General features: G+C 35.6%; 1 protein-coding gene across 2 annotated transcripts in view; it reads right to left on the bottom strand.

The window, feature by feature from the left end:
* The window catches only part of LRRIQ3 (leucine rich repeats and IQ motif containing 3), a 233,547-nt gene that overhangs the window by 191,081 nt on the left and 18,880 nt on the right, over nt 1-23,586 (bottom strand). The window contains exons 2-3 of one of the 2 annotated variants that reach the window (XM_029231187.1): nt 21,142-21,390; nt 15,833-16,156 (exon numbers count right to left, since the gene is read on the bottom strand). In XM_029231187.1, coding sequence (XP_029087020.1) covers nt 15,833-16,156; nt 21,142-21,390 — 573 coding nt within the window. The remainder of the gene's footprint in view (nt 1-15,832; nt 16,157-21,141; nt 21,391-23,586) is intronic. The other variant, XM_029231188.1, reaches the window with a different exon arrangement.

The raw sequence follows: 23,586 nt of genomic DNA, 5'->3' as shown, positions 1-23,586 counted from the left end.
CCCTGATACCCAAAACAGACAAAGATATCACAAAAAAAGAAAATTACAGAACAATTATCACTGATGAAAATAGAAGCAAAAATCCTCAACAAAATACTAGCAAACAGAAGCCAACAATATATTAAAAGAATCTTACACCATGATCAAGTGGGATTTATCCCAGGGATGCAAGGATTTTTCAATATCCACAAATCAATAAGTGTGATACACCACATTAACAAATTGAAGAATAAAAACCATATGATAATCTCAATAAAAAATTTTAAAAAAGCTTCTGACAAAATTCAACATCCATTTATGAAAAAAACTCTCCAGAATGTGGGCAAAAAGAGAACATGCCTGAACATAATAAATGCCATATATGACAAACCCACAGCTAATATCATATTCAACAGGGAAAAGCTGACAGCATTTCCTTTAATATCAGGAACAAGACAAGGATGCTCACTCTTCCCAACTTTATTCAACATAGCTTTGGAAGTCCTAGCCAAGGCAATCACAGAAGAAAAAGATATAAAAGGAAACCAAACTGGAAAAGAAGAAGTAAAACTGTCACTCTTTAAAGATGAAATGACACTATACATAGAAAATCCTAAAGATGCTATCAGAAAACTACTAGAGCTCATCAATGAATTTGGCAAAGTTGCAGGCAGGATACAAAATTAATACACAGAAATCTGTTGCATTTCTTTACACTAACAATGGAAGATCAGAAAGAGAAATCAAGGAAAGAATCCCATTCACCACTGCATCAAAAAGAATAAAATACCTAGGAATAAACCTACCTAAAGAAGCAAAAGACATGTACTCCCAAAACTATAAGACGCTGATGAAAGAAAATGAAAACAGCACAGACAGATGGAAACATATACCATGTCCTAGGATTGGAAGAATCAATACTGCTGAAATAACTATACTACCCAAGGCAATCTACAGGTTCTATGTAATCCCTATTAAATTACCAAAGGTATTTTTCATAGAATTTTAACAAAAAATTTTAAAATTTGTATGGAAACACAAAAGACCCTGAATAGGCAAAACAATCTTGAGAAAGAAGAGCAGAGCTGGAGGAATCAGGCTCCGTGGCCTCAAACTCTAGTACAAAGTTACAGTAATCAAAAGAGTATGGTACAGGTACAAAAATAGACATATAGATCAATGGAACAAGATAGAAAGCCCAAAAGTAAACCCAAGCACCTATGGTCAATTAATCTACAACAAAGAAGGCAAGAATATACAATGGAGAAAAGATAGTCCCTTCTATAAGTGATGCTGGGAAAACTGGACAGCTACATGTAAAAGAATGAAATTAGAATATTCTCTAACACCATATACAAAAATCAACTCAGAATGGATCAAAGAGGTATGTGTAAAACCAAAGAACTCCTAGAAGAAAACACAGGCAGAATATTCTTTGACATAAATCGCAGCAATATCTTTTTAGATACATCTCCTAGAGTAATGGAGATAAAAACAAAAATAAACAAAAGGGACCTAATTAAACTTAAGAGCTTGTGCACAGCATAGGAAACCATAAACAAAATGAAAAGACAACCTACAGAATGGGAGAAAATATTTGAAAATGATGTGACCAACAAGGGACTAATCTCCAAAATATACAAACAGCTCATATACCTTAATATCAAAAAAAAACAAACAAACAACCCAATCAAAAAATGTGCAGAAGACCTAAATAGACATTTCTCCCAAGAAGACATACAGACGGCCAAGAAGACATACAGATGGCCAACAGGCACATGAAAAAATGCCCAACATCACAACTATTAAAGAAATGCAGATCAAAACTACAATGAGGTATCATCTCACTGTGGTCAGAAGGGCCATCATCAAAGTGTCTACAAATAGTAAATGCTGGAGTTGGTGTGGAGGAAAAGGAACCCTTCTACACTGTTGATGGAAATATAAATTGATACAGCCACTATGGAGAACAATATAGAGGTTCCTTAAACCACTAAAAATAGAGCTACCAGATGCTCCTGCAATCCCACTCCTGGGCATATATCTGGAGAAAACCATAATTTGAAAAGGTACATGCACCCCAATGTTCACTGCAGGACTATTTTCAATAGCCAAGACATGGAAGCAACCTAAATTTCCATTGACAGATGAGTGAATAAGATATGGTGTGTGTATGTATGTATATGTGTATATATATATATATATATATATATGCATACATGCAATAGAATATTACTCAGCCATAAAAAAAGAATGAAATCATGCCATTTGTAGCAACATGAATGGACCTACAAGTTATCATACTAAGTAAAGTAAGTAAAGTAAGCCAGACAGAGTAAGACACAGAAAGACAAATATACTGCTTATGTGTGCAATCTTAAAAAATAAAAAAAAGAACTTATTTACAAAACAAATATAAAAAGAAAACAAAGAAAACGAAACACAGATAAAGAAAACAAACTTATGGTTACCAGTGGGGAAAGAGGGAGGATCGGAGGTTGGGATTAATATATACTCACTTCTATGTATAGAAAAGATAACCAACAAGGACCTACTGTATAGCACAGAGAACTATAATCAACATTTTGTAATAAGGGAAAAGAATCTGAAAAAGAATATACATTTATACATATATATAAATACATACTGTATACAGTATCTATAACTGTATCGCTGTACTGTATACCTGAAACTGACATGACATTGGAAATCAGCTACACTTCAATAAAATTTAAAAAATAAAACAACAAAAATAGAACATTGGTTTTGTTTAAGAATTAAATATGCCCAAGTAAAAATACTCATCATAGAAGATTCTCTTCTCTCATGCTAGCCATGTGATCTAGTTCTGGTGGTAGAAGTCTTTCAGGTGGAATACCTAGAGGAGCTACTCTTTTCCTAATACGAAAAGGTAGACTTAACTAACATGTGCTTTGTGTTCCTAACAATCCCCTTCCGCCTGATGTAAGCACGTGCCTGGACATGAAAAAGCTCACTTCCTATGAGGGAAAATGTTCATTTGTTAAAGAAACATAGCAGGAAGCTAGAATAAAGCTTGGTCCTTCACAACTTCCTTGAGAAGCTACACAGAAGGACTGCCTACCTCTAAATTCTTTGTTTCACAACAAAAATAAAATCCATTTAGCTTGCTTTCTATTACATGCAATCAAAAAACAATGCCAATTGATAGCACTGATTCCTTGCCCAGATCACTCCTATCTTAAAATTATAACTATATATCCCCTACTATATGTTTTTAGATTTTTAGATTAAAAAGCACTTCAAATTTCTAGCTACTTTGGTTTCATATAGTGAAGAAGTACTTGTGTTTTCCCATTTCTTCAAGATATAAGTAATTTCCAACTAGACACCAAAAAACCAAAGTCTATAAATTATATGTCACAGTTAAGAATAAACAGCTTCCTTCTAGACAGTTTCACTGTGTTATAGGACACAAGTTTTTTTTGTTTGTTTGTTTGTTTTTAACATCTTTATTGGAGTATAATTGCTTTACAATGGTGTGTTAGTTTCTGCTTAATAACAAAGTGAATCAGTTATACATATGTACATATCCCCATGTCTCTTCCCTCTTGCATCTCCCTCCCTCCCACCCTCCCTACCCCACACCTCTAGGTGGTCACAAAGCACTGAGCTGATCTCCACGTGCTATGTGGCTGCTTCGCACTAGCTATCTGTTTTACGTTTGGTAGTGTATATATGTCCATGCCACTCTCTCACTTTGTCCCAGCTTACCCTTTCCCCTCCCCGTATCCTGCAGTTCATTCTCGAGTAGGTCTGCATCTTTATTCCCGTCTTGCCCCAAGGTTCTTCATGACTTTTTTTTTTTTTTTTTTTAGATTCCATATGTATGTGTTAGCATACGGTATTTGTTTTTCTCTTTCTCACTTACTTCACTCTGTATGACAGTCTCTAGGTCCATCTGCCTCACAACAAATAACTCAGTTTCATTCCTTTTTATGGCTCAGTAATATTCCATTGTATATATGTATCACATCTTCTTTATTCTTTCATCAGTTGATGGACATTTAGGTTGTTTCCATGTTCTGGCTATTGTAAATAGAGCTGCAATGAACATTTTGGTACATGACACTTTTTGATTTATGGTTTTCTCAGGGTATATGCCCAGTAGTGGGATTGCTGGGTTGTGTGGTAGTTCTATTTGTAGTTTTTTAAGGAACATCCATACTGTTCTCCATAGTGGCTGTATCAATTTACATTCCAACCAACAGTGCAAAAGTGTTCCCTTTTCTCCACACCCTCTCCAGCATTTATTGTTTGTAGATTTTTTGATGATGACCATTCTGACTGTGAGATGATATCTCATTGTAGTTTTGATTTGCATTTCTCTAACAATTAATGATGTTGAGCATTCTTTCATGTGTCTGTTGGCAATCTGTATATCTTCTTTGGAGAAATGTCTATTTAGGTCTTCTGCCCAGTTTTGGATTGGGTTGTTTGTTTTTTTGATATTGAGCTGCATGAGCTGTTTGTAAATTTTGGAGATTCATCCTTTGTCAGTTGCTTCATTTGCAAATATTCTCTCCCATTCTCAGGGTTGTTTTCTCATCTTCTTTATGGATTACCTTGCTGTGCAAAAGCTTTTAACTTTCATTAGGTCCCATTTATTTATTTTTGTTTTTATTTCCATCTCTCTAGGAGGTGGGTCAAAGAGAATCTTGCTGTGATTTATCTCATACAGTGCTCTGCCTATGTTTCCCTCTAAGAGTTTGATGGTGTCTGGCCTTACATTTAGGTCTTTAATCCATTTTGAGCTTATTTTTGTGTATGGTGTTAGGGAGTGTTCTAATTTCATTCTTTTACATGTAGCTGTCCAGTTTTCCCAGCAGCACTTATTGAAGAGGCTGTCATTTCTCCACTGTATAGTCTTGCCTCCTTTATCAAAGATAAGGTAACCATATGTGTGTGGGTTTATCTCTGGGGTTTCAATCCTGTTCCATTGATCTATATTTCTGTTTTTGTGCCAGTACCATACAGTCTTGATTACTGTAGCTTTGTAGTACAGTCTGAAGTCAGGGAGCCTGATTCCTCCAGCTCCGTTTTTCATTCTCAAGATTGCATTGGCTATTCGGGGTCTTTTGTGTTTCCATACAAATTGTAAAATTTTTTGCTCTAGTTCTGTGAAAAATGCCAGTGGTAGTTTGACAGGTATTGCATTGAATCTGTAGATTGCTTTGGGTAGCAGAGTCATTTTCAAAACGTTGATTCTTCCAATCCAAGTACATGTTATATCTCTCCATCTGTTTGTAACATCTTTAATTTCTTTCATCAGTGTCTTATAATTTTCTACATAGAGGTCTTTTGTCTCCTTAGGTAGATTTATTCCCAGGTATTTTATTCTTTTTGTTGCAGTGGTAAATGGGAGTGTTTCCTTAATTTCTCCTTCAGATATTTCATCATTAGTGTATAGGAATGCAAAAGATTTCTGTGCATTAATTTTGTATCCTGCTACTTTACCAAATTCATTGATTAGCTCTAGTAGTTTTCTGGTAGCATCTTTAGGATTCTCTATTTATAGTATAATCTCACCTGCAAACAGTGACAGCTTTACTTATTCTTTTCCGATTTGGAATCCTTCTATTTCTTTTTCTTCTCTGATTGCTGTGGCTAAAATTTCCAAAACTATGTTGAATAATAGTGGTGAGAGTGGGCAACCTTGTCTTCTTCCAGATCTTAGAGGAAATGGTTTCAGTTTTTCACTATTAAGAACAATGTTAGCTGTGGGTTTCTCATATATGGCCTTTATTATGTTGAGGTAAGTTCCTTCTACACCTATTTTCTGGAGTGTTTTTATTATAAGTGGGTGTTGAATTTTGTCGAAAGTTTTTTTTTCTGCATCTATTGAGATGATCATATGGTTTTTCTCCTGCAAATGGTTAATATGCTTTATCACACTGATTGATTTGCATATATTGAAGAATCCTTGCATTCCTGGGATAAACCCCATTGATTATAGTGTATGATCCTTTTAATGTGGTGTTGGATTCTGTTTCCTAGTATTTTGTTGAGGATTTATGCATCTATGTTCATCAGTGATATTGGCCTGTAGTTTTCTTTCTTTGTGACATCTTTGGTTTTGGTATCAGATTGATGGTGGCCTCGTAGAATGAGTTTGGGCGTGTTCCTCCCTCTGCTATATTTTGGAAGAGTTCGAGAAGGAAAGGTGTTAGCTCTTCTCTAAATGTTTGATAGAATTCGCCTGTGCAGCCATCTGGTCCTGGGCTTTTGTTTGTTGGAAGATTTTTAATCACAGTTTCCATTTCAGTGCTTCTGATTGGTCTGTTCACATTTTCTACTTCTTCCTGGTTCAGTCTCTGAAGGTTGTGCATTTGTAAGAATTTGTCCATTTCTTCCATGTTGTCCACTTTATTGGCATATAGTTGCTTCTAGTAATCTCTCATGATCCTTTTTATTTCTGCAGTGTCAGTTGTTACTGCTCCTTTTTCATTTCTAATTCTACTGATATGAGTCTTGTCCCTTTTTTTCTTGATAAGTCTGTCTATTGGTTTATCAATTTTGTTTATCTTCTCAAAGAACCAGCTTTTAGTTTATTGATCTTTACTGTCGTTTCCTGCATTTCTTTTTCATTTATTTCCGGTCTGGTCTTTGAGATTTATTTCCTTCTGCTAACTTTGGGGGTTTTTGTTCTTCTTTCTCTAATTGCTTCAGGTATAAGGTTAGGTAGTTTATTTGAGAGGTTTCTTGTTTCTTAAGGTAGGATTTATTGTTATAAACTTCCCTCTTAGAACTGCTTTTGCTGCATCCCATAGGTTTTGGGTTGTCGTGTTTTCATTGTCATTTGTTTCTACGTATTTTTGGATTTCCTCTTTGATTTCTTCAGTGATTTCTTGGTTATTAAGTAGTGTGTTGTTTAGCCTCCATGTGTTTGTATTTCTTACAGATTTTTTTTTTCCTGAAATCGATATCTAGTCTCATAGCATTGTGGTAAGAAAAGATACAGGATATGATATCAATTTGCTTAAATTTACCATGGCTTGACTTGTGACCCAAGATATGATCTATCCTGGAGAATGTTCCATGAGCACTTGAGAAGAATGTGTATTCTGTTGTTTTTGGATGGAATGTCCTAGAAATATCAATGAAGTCCATCTTGTTTAATGTATCATTTAAAGCTTGTGTTTCCTTATTTATTTTCATTTTGGATGATCTGTCCATTGGTGAAAGTAGGGTGTTAAAGTCCCCTACTATGATTGTGTTACTGTCAGTTTCCCCTTTTATGGCTGTTCGCATTTGCCTTAGGGATTGAGGTGCTCTTATGTTGGGTGCATAAATATTTCCAATTGTTATATCTTCTTCTTGAATTGACCCCTTGATCATTATGTAGTGTCTTTCTTTGTCTCTTATAACAGTCTTTGTTTTAAAGTCTGTTTTGTCTGATATGAGAGTTGATACTCCAGCTTTCTTTTGATTTCCATTTGCATGGAATATCTTTTTCCATCCCCTCACTTTCAGTCTGTATGTGTCCCTAGGGCTGAAGTGGGTCTCTTGTAGACAGCATATATATGGGTCTTGTGTTTGTATCGATTCAGCCAATCTATATCTTTTGGTTGGAGCATTTAATCCATTTACATTTAAGGTAATTATCGATATGTATGTTCCAATTACCATTTTCTTAAATTGTTTTTGGTTTATTATTGTAGGTCTTTTCCTTCTCTTCTGTTTCCTGCCTAGAGAAGTTCCTTTAGCATTTGTTGTAAAGCTGGTTTGGTGGTGCTGAATTCTCTTAGCTTTTGCTTGTCTGTAAAGGTTTTAATTTCTCCATCGAGTCTGAATGAGATCCTTGCTGGGTAGAGTAATCTTGGTTGAAGGTTTTTCTCCTTCATCACTTTTACTATGCCCTGCCACTCCCTTCTAGCTTGCAGAGTTTCTGCTGAAAGATCAGCTGTTAACCTTATGGGGATTCCCTTATGTTTTATTTGTTGTTTTCTCCTTGCTGCTTTTAATATTTTTTCTCTGATTTTAATTTTTGATAGTTTGATTAATATTTGTCTTGGTATGTTTCTCCTTGGATTTATCCTGTATGGGACTCTCTGCACTTCCTGGACTTCATTAACTATTTTCTTTCCCATATTAGGGAAGTTTTCAATTATCATCTGTTCAAATATTTTCTCAGTCCCTTTCTTTTTCTCTTCTTCTTCTGAGACCCCTATAATTCGAATGTTGGTGTGTTTAATGTTGTCCCAGAGGTCTCTGAGACCGTCCTCAATTCTTTTTATTCTTTATTCTTTATTCTGCTCTGCAGTAGTTATTTCCACTATTTTATCTTCCAGGTCACTTATCCGTTTTTCTGCCTCAGTTATTCTACTACTGATCCCTTCTAGAAAATTTTTGATTTCATTTATTGTTTTGTTCATCAGTGTTTGTTTACTCTTTTGTTCTTCAAGGTCCTTGTTAAATGTTTCTTTTATTTTCTCCATTCTATTTCCAAGATTTTGGATCATCTTTACTATCATTATTCTGAATTCTTTTTCAGGTAGACTGCCTATTTCCTCTTCATTTGTTAGGTCTGGTGGGTTTTTGCCTTGCTCCTTCATCTGCTGTGTGTTTCTCTGTCTTCTCATTTTGCTTAACTTACTGTGTTTGGCGTCTTTTTTTCGCAGACTGCAGGTTTGCAGTTTGTGTTGTTTTTGGTGTCTGTCCCCAGTGGCTAAGTTTGGTTCAGTGTGTCGTGTAGGCTTCCTGGTGGAGGGGATTAGTGCCTGTGTTCTGGTGGATGAGGCTGGATCTTGTCTTTCTGGTGGGTATGTCCAAGCCTGGTGGTGTGTTTTGGGGTGTCAGTTGCCTTATCATGATTTTAGGCAGCCTCTGTGCTATGGATGGGGTTGTGTTCCCAGGTGTTTGGCATAGGGTGTCCAGCACTGTAACTTGTTCGTCGTTGAGTGGAGCTGGGTCTTGGCATTGAGATGGAGATCTCTGGGAGATTTTCACCATTTGATATTACGTGGAGCTGGGAGGTCTCTTGTGGATCAGTGTCCTGAACTTGGATCTCCCACCTCAGTGGCACAGCCCTGATGCCTGGCTGGAGCACCAACAGCCTGTCCTCCACACGGCTCAGAATAAAAGGGAGAAAAGAAGAAGGAAAGAAAGAAAGAAAAAGAAAGAAAGAAAGAAAGAAAGAAAGAAGATAAAATAAAATAAAGTTATTAAAATAAAAAAATAAGGAATAATTATTAAGAAAAACTTTTTTAATAAATAAATAAAAAATAAACCAGACAGAACCCTAGCACAAATGGTAAAAGCAAAGCTATACAGACAAAATCACACACAGAAGCATACATATACACACTCACAAAAGGAGAAAAAGTGAAAAAAATATATATATTGTTGCTCCCAAAGTCCAGCTCCTCAATTTGGGATGATTTGTTGTCTCCTCAGGTATTCCACAGACTCAGGGTACATCAAGTTGATTGTGTAGATTTAATCCGCTGCTCCTGAGGCTGCTGGGAGAAATTTCCCTTTCTCTTCTTTCTTCGCACAGCTCCTGGGGTTCAGCTTTGGATTTGGATCTGCCTCTGCGTGTAGGTCGCCTGAGGGCATCTATTCTTCACTCAGACAGGATGGTGTTAAAGAAGCAGCAGCTTCGGGGGCTCTGGCTCCCTCGGGCTGGGGAGAGGGAAGCTGCCCCTGGAGCATGGGACGCTGGCAGTGGCAGGCTGCACAGGCTCCTGGGAGGGATGGTGTGGACAGTGACCTGTACTTGCAAACAGGCTTCTTATTTGCTGCAGCAGCAGCCTTAGCATCTCATGCCCGTCTCTGGAGTCCATGCTGATATCCCCAGCTCACGCCCGTCTCTGGAGCTCCTTTAAGCGGTGCTCTTAATCCCCTCTCCTCCCATACCAGGAAACAAAGAGGCAAGAAAATGTCTCTTGTCTTTTCGGCAGCTCCAGACTTTATCCTGGACTCCCTCTCGGCTAGCTGTGGTGCACTAGCCCCCTTCAGACTGTGTTCGTGCAGCCAACCCCAGTCCTCTCCCTGGGATCCGATCGAAGCCCGAGCGTCAGCTCCCAGCCCCCACCCATCCCGGCAGGTGAGCAGACAAGCCTCTTGGGCTGGTGAATGCTGGTCGGCACCAATCCTCTGTGCAGGAATCTCTCCACTTTGCCCTCCGCACCCCTGCTGCTGCGCTCTCCCCGCAGCTCCGAAGCCACCCGCAGTCTCTGCACGCAAAGGGGCTTCCTAGTGTGTGGAAACCTTTCCTCCTTCACAGCTTCCTCTCACTGGTGCAGGTCCTGTCCCTATTTTGTCTCTGTTTTTTCTTTTTTCTTTTGCCCTACCCAGGTATGTGGGGAGTTTCTTGCCTTTTCGGAGGTCTGAGGTCTTCTGCCAGTGTTCAGTAGGTGTTCTGTAGGAGTTGTTCCACATGTAGATGTATTTCTAATGTATTTGTGGGTAGGAAGGTGATCTCCACATCTTACTCTTCCGCCATCTTGAAGCTCCTCTTCTGGGCACAAGTTTTTTGTTTTGGTTTTTGTTTTTTTTTGGTACGCGGGCTTCTCACTGTTGTGGCCTCTCCCGTTGCGGAGCACAGGCTCCAGACGCACAGGCTCAGCGGCCATGGTTCATGGGCCCAGCCGTTCCATGACATGTGGGATCTTCCCGGACCGGGGCACGAACCCGTGTCCCCTGCATCGGCAGGTGGACTCTCAACCACTGCGCCACCAGGGAACAGGCACAAGTTTTAATCACATTAATTTGTTCTTTTAGAATGAACATAGACTTCTTAAATTTCTACGTCCATGCCCTTCTGATAAAAGAATAATACTTATTGAAAAAATTGTGTGAAATATTATGAGGTTTATTATAATTTTTCAGTTTTCATAATGTTCTTATACTCAATAAGTGGAACTAAATGTTTTGAAAATGTATTTCAAACACTACTAAATAAATAAATATCCCCATAGGTTGTCATTTATTACTTTCTCAAGTGTTTGTTTATACTGCTATAAATTAAATAAAATCTTTCAATAATCAACAAATAACCAAAAGAACATTGCTTCTATCAAAAATAATGAATAAAAATTTATAGGTAAACTGAAAAACTTTTATTCAAATAGATTTTTTTAAATCTCTACAACTCATAAAAATTTTGCTGGAATTTGGTGTACCTATATCTCTTTCAGGCTTACTCCAGTTGTGATGCGTTCTATTAATGCTTTCTCCGCAACATTTTTCTTCAATTATTCCCTTTTTATTTGACATTTTCAACCTCTTTTTAAAAAATTAAAACTAATTTCCCTCAGCTTAAAAATACATTATAGTATCATCTCACTTTTTTTAAGGCTTTCCATTAATCGTATTGTCTACAGTTAAGACATTATGTTTCCTTTGTCCAAAATTTTCTCACAAAAGTTTCTATACTTGGCAATCACGTATTAACCATTACAATTTCATATACACCCCTACAAGTTAGTGAAATTTCAAAGATGTAATAACCTCTTCACTATCAAAAAGACTTTCAAAATAGTTTTGTGTCAGTGCTACCTTTTATTGGCTCTTTAAAAACATTATTCTATTTTAAATCACTCTTTTCTCTTAAGTGGTAATAAACCATGTCTCTGTTTTTCCCCCTATGTCATTGGATCAATCTCTGTTTTCCTCATTATTTCCACTGCTTTCTATGCACAAAATGAGACTGCACTCTAAGGCTCTGTCCTTAGCTCTTAGACTTTATTGATCCCTACATTTTCGTGTGACAGTTTGGCTTCAACTATGAGTCCAAGCAAATGACTATTGGATTTACATCTTAGACATAGAACACTATTTCTGAATTTTAGTTCTTCATTTCCAATGCCTGGCTGATATCTCAATATCAATATCCTGCCTCAAATAAACATGACCAAACTTAACTTTCTACCAAAACTCTTCAAATGCCACCATTTCTGTTAACTAGGTTATTTATTTCCCTGATTACTGATTTCCAAAGTTAAAAATGCCAGAGGAGTCTTTCTTCACTTATTCTTCTCCTATTGCATTCAATCAATTTTTTAAAAAATCTTGCCAAATCTTTGTACTGGTCCTTTGTAATGTAATGTTGATTGTAGGACTAAGACCAAGACAGACCTGAAATCTCACCTTCATGACTGTCTAGATGTCTTATATTAGATAAGTTCCTAAACCCCATTATATTTAATTTTCTTCCATAAAATAAGAGTAATACCTTTCCAAATCAAAGGATATGATGAATAGATAAAACACTTTTCAGAAAGTCCTTCCCCATCCACCCTAGCTGAAGTATTAGCCTAAATCTCTACCCGTTTCATCCTATGTTACCATTTTATTTTATTTAGAAATTAACACTATCTGACATTCTATGGTTGACTGATTGACTGTTTTTTGCTTACAAGTTTATTCCCTATGTCTTTCCATTGGAGTTCATGAGAGCAGGACCTTTGTCAGTATTATTTACCACAGAATCCAAAATAATCCCTCTCACACATTAGGTGCTCAATACATATTTGGTAAAGGAATGAAGGAATAAAATACATGAAGTGCCTGCCACAATGGCTTTTAGAGTGTCTGTCCTCTACTTTATGCTGTCTTCTTTATTCTTTGCCACTGCTATCTTCCTGTATCAACCTTAATCACATCATTTCTGGCCTACAATAATTGGTCTCTCTGCCCTCATCTGTCTCCTAATCCCCATTAATCTGCTAGTAAAATCTGGATTAATCTCCTTTAAAAAAACTTTTTATTTATAAAAACAAGTTATTCATAGACACCAACTATGACAGAATGTCTTTTAATTTCCTATTCAAACTACTTCAATAGATCTTCATAACATTTATTAAGAAGTCTAAACTCCTTAGTATATCATCCAAGATTCTTTTCAGTACTCCCCCCCGTCTCTAATTTCCAACTAATTCCTTATACAAAACTCAGTCATTTTGATTGTCCTTAAAAGGGTCATGTCTGTTCCTACCTTTGATTACACCATACCACACAACTAGAATACCTAAATGAAATTCTTCCTTTAGAGTCCTGGTTAAGATACCATACTTAAATACTGCCTTGTTTTATATTTCCCTATGTTTTTTAAACTATTATTATAGAATCATTAATATACTCATAATTTTTAAAGAATCATATGCAGCTATAAAAAGTCTTTCAACTTTCTAATCTCCAGCCTTCCCATGTATAATCACTGTTTATTGTTTATATAGCCTTTCAGATGTGATTAATATTCAAACGCTTTTAGATTTTTCATCAATATTCAATGTTTATATATGTATATATGTAGAATTATATATACTTACAACATATTATAAACACTGTTCTGAAACATACATCTTTACTTTTCTATATCATGTACCTGACTTGTCTAACACCTGCAGAATTAACCACTGATTTTGAATACTTACATGACTTATTTGCTCTAATATTCATATGACATGAAGCATGTTTTCTTCTATTTTTGTCTATCCATTTAAGTATTTTGTAACCTCCAACTAGATATCAAATTTCCCAAATACTTCTTTCAACATTTTAAAAGTCAACATACAATGGTGATTTGAACATGTAATGTCACCATATTAACTATTTAGAAATTGAATATTTTATCCTCTTCCATTAAAAATCCAAATAATAATCAAATTTCTGGAATTAAACATTGAAAAAAAAATAAACTATTTCCTAATGGAATCATTCAAATATGGAAAAAAAAAAAAACAGATCCACTTTCAATTAAAAAACAAATATTCTGAGTCAACCAAAAACTTCTAAAACTAAGAAATGAGAATAGCAAAGTGGCAGAATATCAGATTAAATAAAATTTTAATTGTATTTCTATATGCTTATAAAAAACAATCCAAAATGAAATTAATAAATGACTCCATTCATAATATCACAAATATAAATAAAATGCATAGAAATAAATTTTTAAAAATTAAGTGAAAGACTTGTACACTGAAAACAACAAAACTGAGAGAATTAAAGAGTACTTAAATAAAATGACAGTTCATGTTCAAGGACAAGAATACTATTATAAAGATGGTAATTCTCCACAAATTGATCTATAAATTCAATGGAATACTTATCACTATCCCAGCAGGAATCATTGTAGAAACTGACAAGCTGATCCTAAAATTCATTTGTAAATGCAAGGAACCCTGAATAGCCAAAGCAATATTGAAAAAGAAGAGCAAAGTTGGAGAACTCACACTTTCCTATTTTGAAACTTAACTACAAAGCTATAGTAATCAAGACTGTGTAGTACTGCCATAAGGACAGCTATATAGACCACTGGAATATAACTGAGAGTCTAGAAATAAATGCTTACATTTATGGCCAACTGATCTTCAACAAAAAATATCAAGGCAATTCACTGGGGGAATGGGGCTGGTATAATTGAATATCCACATGCAAAAAATGAACTTAGACTCTCACTTCACACCATGTAAAAAAATTCATTCAAGATCAAAAATAGATATAAATTTCAGAGATATAATTATTAAAATTTTAGAACATAAAAGAAAAATTTTTTAGCCCTGAATTAGGCAGAGTTCTTAGATATAACACCAAAAGCATGATCCATAAAACAAAAAGTTCTAAATTGGACTTCATAAAACTCAAAACTTTTTGCTTCAAAAAAGACCATTAAGAAAATGAAAAGACAAGCTACAAGCTAGGAGAAAATATTTGCAATTCTTCTATCTGATAGAGGACTTATACCCAGATATCTGCTGTTACAAATCAATAATGAGACAAACACCCACTTTAAAAATGGGCAAAAAATTTGTATAGACATTGGACCAAAGATATATACATAGTTAATAAGCAGATGAAAAGATGCTTATCATCATCATTACTTTTTAGAGATATACAAATTAAAACCATTGTGAAATACCCTTTACACCTCCTAGAATGTCTATAGTACAAAAGACAGAAAATACTGTTTGCAAGGACATACAGAAAATGGAACCTTCATGCTTCAGTGGTTTACACTTTTTAGAAAACAAGTCAGTTTCTTAAAAAGTTAAACATAAACTTACCATACGTCCCAGCAACTGCACTCCTAAGTATCTACCCAAAGAAAATGAAAATATATGTCTACACAAAGACATGTAAGTAGGTGTTTACAGCAGCATTTTCATAATAACAAAAACTAGAAATAATCCAAATGTCCATTGGTGAATGAACAAAGAAAATGTAATATATTCACATAATGGAATAATACTCAGCAATCAAAAGGAACAAACTACTGATACATGCTACAACATGAATAAGGTTCAAACACACCACCCTAGGTGAAAGAAGGCAGGTGACAAAAACTACATATTCTATGATTCCATTTTTATAAAATGTTTAGAAAAACAAATTAATAGAGACAGAAAACAGATCAATGGTTACCTAGGACCAAGTTGGGAGTGGGGATTAACTGCAGATGGGAAGGAAGGAAACTGGTGGAGTGGTGGGAATTTCTAACACTGGATTGTGAAGATAGTTATACAGCACTGTTAATTTACCAAGATTATGGAATCATACATGTAAGATGGGTGAAGTTTACAGTATGTAAGCTATACCTCCTTAAAGCTATTGAAACATAATGGAGACCCAAAAAAGTCAAATATTTGTTTCTCTACAATTTGATAATCCTAAACTCAATAATTTTTAGCAGTAGGCATATAAGCTTTTATAATTTTTTAGTTATAAGACATTCCTAATATATTCACTAGTTTACTATATTTTATGTAAATGATAAAAAATACTGGTTTATATATTTTAGGTAAAGAACTTAGAAGCTAAAATTTTACTTCTATACATTTATTTAAAATGAAACCGTAATGAAGCCAATTACCTTTTTCAAAGCAGGGCAGAAATTAAAGAAAAGTCGGTGGTTATATGTTTTGAATCTTTCAGGAAGATGCCAGCTCTGAATTATTTCTTCATCAGAAATCACATGATGATCCAGTGCTTTGAGAGCCCATATACTGTTGACAAGAACATGTCTATATCCTTTTTTAAGGCTTACTGGACAATCAAACATAGTGAGGGCAATGAGGCTTGGACAAGCAGATAACATACATACATTCTTTAACTTTGCAAGCCCATTGTCATGTAGATAGAGAAGTTTTAGGTTCTTCAATCCACTCCAAAATCTGGTATCTGGTAGACTTTTGATCTGAAATATCATTAATAATAATATGTTAAATACAAATTTTCCATGAATTACATTGAAAAAGGAAAAACATTAAACATCTTCTATAGTTCAATATTTTCCCAAATAGCAAATTTCTCATTAGTAAGCAAAAACAGAATTTCTAATTACCCAAATGATGACTGGGGTAAAGCAAAATACACTAGGTGTCTGTAATTACTAGTGTAATTAAATAAACAAACATATATACTCCATTCAATAAAAGTCCCTTTGTAATAAGCAAACTCTTTAAACTTTTATAAAATACTTTCCTTACATGAAAAACTTAAGGGGGTCAAATCAATCAATGTTATAGTGATACTCCACATTAACAAAATGAAGGATAAATATCATACGATCATCACAATAGATATAGAAAAAGTATTTGACAAAATTCAACATCCACAAAAGACAACCCTCAGAATGGGAGAAAATATTTGCAAATGAAGCAACTGACAAAGGATTAATTTCCAAAATTTACAAGCAGCTCATGCAGCTCAATAACAAAAGAACAAACAACCCAATCCAAAAATGGGCAGAAGACCTAAATAGACATTTCTCCAAAGAAGATATACAGACTGCCAACAAACACATGAATGTTCAACATCATTAATCATTAGAGAAATGCAAATCAAAACTACAATGAGGTATCATCTCACACCAGTCAGAATGGCCATCATCAAAAAATCTAGAAACAATAAATGCTGGAGAGGGTGTGGAGAAAAGGGAAAACTCTTGCACTGCTGATGGGAATGTGAATTGGTTCAGCCACTGTGGAGCACAGTATGGAGGTTCCTTAAAAAACTACAAATAGAACTACCATATGACCCAGCAATCCCACTACTGGGCATATACCCTGAGAAAACCAAAATTCAAAAAGAGTCATGTACCAAAATGTTCACTGCAGCTCTATTTACAATAGCCCGGAGATGGAAACAACCTAAGTGCCCATCATCGGATGAATGGATAAAGAAGATGTGGCACATATATACAATGGAATATTACTCAGCCATAAAAAGAAACGAAATTGAGCTATTTGTAATGAGGTGGATAGACCTAGAGTCTGTCATACAGAGTGAAGTAGGTCAGAAAGAGAAAGACAAATACCGTATGCTAACACATATATATATGGAATTTAAGAAAAAGAAAATGTCATGAAGAACCTAGGGGTAAGACAGGAATAAAGACACAGACCTACTGGAGAACGGACTTGAGGATATGGGGAGGGGGAAGGGTGAGCTGTGACAGGGCGAGACAGAGGCATGGACATATATACACTAACAAACGTAAAGTAGATAGCTAGTGGGAAGCAGCCGCATGGCACAGGGATATCGGCTCGGTGCTTTGTGACCGCCTGGAGGGGTGGGATAGGGAGGGTGGGAGGGAGGGAGATGCAAGAGGGAAGAGATATGGGAACATATGTATATGTATAACTGATTCACTTTGTTATAAAGCAGAAACTAAAACACCATTGTAAAGCAATTATACCCCAATAAAGATGTTAAAAAAAAATCCAACATCCATTTATGATTAAAACTCTCAACAAGCTGGGTATAGAGGGACTCTACCTCAACATAATAAAGGCCATATCTGACAAGCTCACAGCTAACATCAGTCTCAGTGGTGAAAAGATACAATATTTTCCTATAAGAGCAAGAGTAAGACAAGGATGCCCGCTCTCACCACTTTTATTCAGCATAGCACTGGAAGCTAGAAGTCCTAGACAGAGCAATTAGGCAAGAAGAAGGAACAAAAGGCAACCAAATTGGAAATGAAAAAGTAAAACTGTCACTTTCTGCAGATTACATGATATACAGGCATACCTCAGAGATTTTGTGTGTTGAGTTCCAGGCCACTGCAATAAAGCAAATATTGCAATAAAGCAAGTCACAAAAATTTTTTGGTTTCCCACTGCATATTAAAGTTGTTTACACTATACGGTAATCTATTAAGTGTGCAATAGTATTATGTCTAAAAATACCAATGTACATATCTTAAGTAAAAAATACTTTATTGCTAAAAAATGCTAGCCATCATCTGATAATGTGAGATTGCCATAGACGTTCAATTTGTAAAAAATGCAGTATCAGTGAAGTACAATAAAATGATGCCCAATAAAATGCAGTATGCCTGTATATGGAAAACCCTAAATACTGCACAAAAAACTGTTAGAACTAATAAATAAAATCAGTAACATTTCAGAATACAAAATCAATACACAAAATTATGTTGACTTTCTACACATTAAGTATTAACTATCAGAAAGAGAAATTAATAAAACAATCCCACTCACAACTGCATCAAAAAGAATAAAATGCCTAGGAATATATTTAACCAAGGATGTGAAAGATATGTACACTGAAAACTATAAGACATATTGAAAAGAAATTGAAGAAGACATAAATAAATTGAAAGATACTCTGTGCTTGTGAATTGCAAGAACTAATATTGTTAAAACGTTGATACTACCCAAAGCAATCTACAGATTCAACACAAGCCATACCAAAATTTCAGTGGCATTTTTCACATAAATAGAACAAATAATCCTAACATTTGTATGAAATTACAGAAAACCTCAAATAGGCAAAATGATCTTGAGAAAGAACAAAGCTGGAGCCCTCACACTTCCTAAATTCAAGGATATTACAAAGTTACAGTAAAAAAAAAAAAACAGTATGGTACTGGCATTTAAAAACAAACAAACACATAGGTCAATGGAACAGAAAGATAGCCCAGAAATAAACCAACACATATATGTTCAATTGATTTACAAAAAAGGAACCAAGAATATACAAGGGAAAAGAAGAGTCTTGTCAATAAATTGTGTTGGGAAAACTGGACAGACACTTGTGAAAGAATGAAACTTGACCACTATCTTATGCTACACACAAAAATTAACTCGAAATGGATTAAAGACTTGAACACAAAATCTGAAACCATAAAACACCTAGAAGAAAACATTGGTGGTAAGCTCCTTGACATGGGTCTTGGCAATATTTTTTTTGATTTGACACCAAAAGCAAAGGCTAAAAAAAAACAAAGCTGAGCAAGTGAGATGATGTCAAACTGAAAAGCTTCTGCACAGTAAAGGAAACCATCAATGAAATGAAAAGGCAACTGGGACTTCCTTGGTGGTCCAGTGCTAAAGAATCCACCTTACAATGCAGGGCACGTGGGTTCGATCCCTGGCCAGGGAACTAAGATCCCACATGCTGCGGGGCAACTAAATCTGCATGCCACAAATACTGAGCTCGCGCACCTCAACTAGAGAGCTTATGTGCCACAAACTACAGGCCCACGTGCTCTGGAGCCCACGTACCACAATGAAAGATCCCACATGCTCAACAAAGATCTCGTGTGCCACAACCAAAGACCCAACAGAGCCAAAAATAAATAAATCTTACCAAAAAAAAGGCAACCTACTGAATGGGGGAAAATATTTGCAAATCATATCTGAGAAGGGGCTAATATCCAAAATACATAAAGAATTCACACAATAGCAAAAACCCAAACGATCCAACTAAAAAATGGGAAGAGGATCTAAGTTAATGTTCTTCCAAAGAAGACATCCAATGTCCAACAGGTACATGAAAAGATACTCAACATCACCAATCATCAGGTAAATGCATATTAAAACCACAAATTCAATCACCTCACACCTATTAGAATAGCTACTATCAAAAAGACGAGAAATAACAAGTTGGCAAGGATGAGGAGAAAAGGGAACCATGTGCAGTGTTTGTGCAATTGTAAATTGGTGCAGCCACTATGAAAACAGCAAGGAGGTTCCTCAAAAAATGCAAAATAAAGGGCTTCCCTGGTGGCGCAGGGGTTGAGAGTCCACCTACCGATGCAGGGGACACGGGTTCGTGCCCCGGTCCGGTAAGATCCCACATGCCACAGAGCGGGTAGGCCCTTGAGCCAAGGCCGCTGAGCCTGCGTGTCCGGAGCCTGTGCTCCGCAACGGGAGAGACCACAACAGCGTACCGCAATTAAAAAAAAAAAAAAAATTCAAAATAAAGCTTCCATATGATCCAGCAATTCTACCTCCAGGAATTTGTTTCAAGGAAATGAAAACACCAGCTCAAAAAGACACATACATCCCCATGTTCACTGCACCATTATTTATAATAGCCAAGATGTGGAAGCAACCTAAGTGTCTATCTATAGATGAATAAGTAAAGAAAATCTTGTGTGTATACACAGTGGATTACTGCTGACTCATAAAAAAGAATGAAATCATGCCATTTGAAACAAAATGGTGGATGTTGAGAGCATTATGCAAAATGAAATAAGTCAGACAGAAAAAGACAACTACCACATGATCTAACTCATGTGGAATTTAAAAAAGCAAACAAAAACCAAACTCTTAGATACAGAGAACTCATTGGTGATTCAGAGACAGAGGGGGTGGGTGAAATGGTGAAGTTGCTGAAAAGATACAAATTTTCAGTTATAAAATAAATGAGTCCTGGGGATATAATACACAGCAGGGTGAGTACAGTTAATAATACTGGATTATATATTTGAAGGTTGCTAAGAAAGCAGATATTAAAAGTTCTCATCACAAGGAAAAAATTGTAACTCTTTGGTGATGGATGTTAACTTGACTTATTGTGATCATTTTGCAATATACACAAATATTGAACCATTATGTTTTATACCTGAAATTAATATAATACTATATGTCAATTATATATCATTAAAAAATTAAGAAGTCAAGAAGTAGTCTTAAGACTATGGATTTAAGAAGTAAACCAAATCACATACTGTTGGTCTAGATATTTTAAATCAAAAATGTTTGCTTATACCTAAAATTTTTGTGCTTACATATATTTTTTATTTAGTTTTGAATTGTTTATATTTCACATATAAGACTACCCGGGAGAAATACTGTACATAGATAACGTAAGTGCTTATTAAATATCAACTTCATTTATATGCAGATAACTGAAATGGCTATTGCTTACGTGATTTCCATGGAGATCAAGTTTGACTAATTTTATACAACTCTGAAGTGGACGAATATCTGTAATAAAATTGTTTGAGAAGATGCACACTCTAAGAGAGATACAAGATTGAAAACTTTCCATAGATTTTAAATGAAGGCCACTGAACTTCACAAAAACATAATCTTTTTGATCTTCTATTATATTTTCATTATAGTGACTCCATTCTCTATGATTGGTTAGCTCTTCTGTGACTGTTCCATGAAACATCTAGGAAAAATGGGAAATTTTGAACGTTTTTTTTCAACTTTCAAAAATAAATCTATATGAAAAAAATACTTTCTAATAGACAGTGAGAATAAATGGGTAGAAAAGTTAAAATTTTTAAGAATATAATTTCCATAAAACCTTCTATCCCAAAGCATTTTAAATATATAACATGTATATAATTACAACTCAAAAATGTATCATTTCTCTCACCAATGAAATAATCAGTAAGAGGAAGAAAAACTTTCTTTTTCCTGAAATACTTAAAGAACATGAAATTCAGTGAAATAGCTGGGATAAAAACATCACCTCTAGGCAATACAACTAAAACAAACATAGAAAACTATACCCCTCAGACTTCCCTCGTGGTGCAGTGGTTAAGAATCTGTCTGACAATGCAGCAGACACAGGTTCGAACCCTGGTCTGGGAGGATCCCACATGCCACAGAGCTAGGCCCATGTGCCACAACTACTGAGCCTGCACTCTAGAGCCCGCAAGCCACAACTACTGAGCCCCCATGCTGCAACTACAGAAGCCCATGCTCCGCAACAAGAGAAGCCACTGCAATGAGAAGACCGTGCACCACAGCAAAGAGTAATCCCTGCTTGCCGCAACTAGAGAAAGCCCATGTGCAGCAACAAAGACCCAACATAGCCATAAATAAGTAAATAAATTTATTTTTTAAAAAAGAGAAAACTATACCCTAACATACCTTGTATAATAATTTTGGTTAAAAGATGTTGTTAAGTAAAGAAGAGCATTGAGTGATAAATCCCCAAGTTAGGAGAGTGATCATCTTTGTGAGAAAGGCTGATAAATGCAGCTAAATGAAATTAAGGGGCAATAAAGGGCTACAAGGATGATTCAACAATGTAAATCAATCATTGTGATAAACCTCATAAATGGAATGAAGGATAAAAATCATATGATCATATCAATAGATGCAGAAAAATCATTTGAAAAAATTTAACATCCTTAAATAAAAATTCTAAACAAAGTGGGTACAAAAGCACTGCAATTCAGCATAACAGAGGCCATAAATTATAACCCTGCAGCTAACATCATACTCAATGATGAAAGGGTGAAAGCTTTCCTCTAAAATCAGGGAAAAGAAAGTGCCCACTCTCACCATTCCTATTCTACATAATACTGGATATCCTAGCTGGAGTAATCAGGCAAGAAAAAGAAATAAAATCAGAAAGGAAGAAGTAAAATTGTCTTTGTTTGCAGATGACTTGATGTTATATACAGAAAATCCTAAAGACTCCATCAAAAAAATGTTAGAACTAATTTAAAAATTCAATAAAGTTGAAGGGCACAAAATCAACATGCAAAACTCAACTGCATTTTATATTTGTTAACAATGAACTATGTGAAAAAAATAAAGACAATCCCATTATAATAGCATCAAAAATACTCAAGTGCTTAGGAATGCATTTAAACAAGGAGGTGAAAGATCTGTACACTGAAAACTATAAGACATTAATGAAAGGAATTGAAGAAAACAAAAATGATTGGAAAGCTATCTTGTGTTCATGGATTGCAACAGTTAATACTCTTAAAATGTCCATACTACTACTCAAGTCATCTATAGATTCAGTGCAATCCCTATCAAAATTTCAATGACACTTTTCACAGAAATAGGAAAAGCAACTCTAAAATTCATATGGAACCACGAAAAAAAAATAGGAAAAACAATCTTGTGAAAGAACAAAACTGGAGGCCTCATACCTTCTGAATTCAAAACAACATATTACAAAGCTACAGTAATCAAAATAGTATGGTACTAGCATAAAAACTGGCACATAGATCAAGGCAAAAGAATTGAGAGCCCAGAAATAAACCCATAAATATGCAACAACAATATCTGACAAAAGAACCAAGAATACTCAATAATGAAAGGACAGTATCTTCAAGAAATGGTGTTGAAAAAACTGCCTAAGAATGAAATGTTCACATGCGAAAGAATAAAATTGGACCCCTGTCTTAAACCACTCACAAAAATTACTGGATGGGGCTTCCCTGGTGGCGCAGTGGTTGAGAGTCTGCCTGCCGATGCAGGGGACACGGGTTCGTGCCCCGGTCCAGGAAGATCCCACATGCCGCAGAGCGGCTAGGCCCGTGAGCCATGGCCGCTGAGCCTGCACGTCCAGAGCCTGTACTCCGCAACAGGAAAGACCACAACAGTGAGAGGCCTG

This window comes from Monodon monoceros, unplaced genomic scaffold (assembly GCF_005190385.1).
Source record: "Monodon monoceros isolate NGI ecotype Baffin Bay Population unplaced genomic scaffold, NGI_Narwhal_1 Super_Scaffold_18, whole genome shotgun sequence".
Lineage (NCBI taxonomy): Eukaryota > Metazoa > Chordata > Mammalia > Artiodactyla > Monodontidae > Monodon > Monodon monoceros.
The sequence above is the reverse complement of the archived record's forward strand: the minus strand, read 5'-3'. Positions and strand labels throughout refer to the sequence as shown.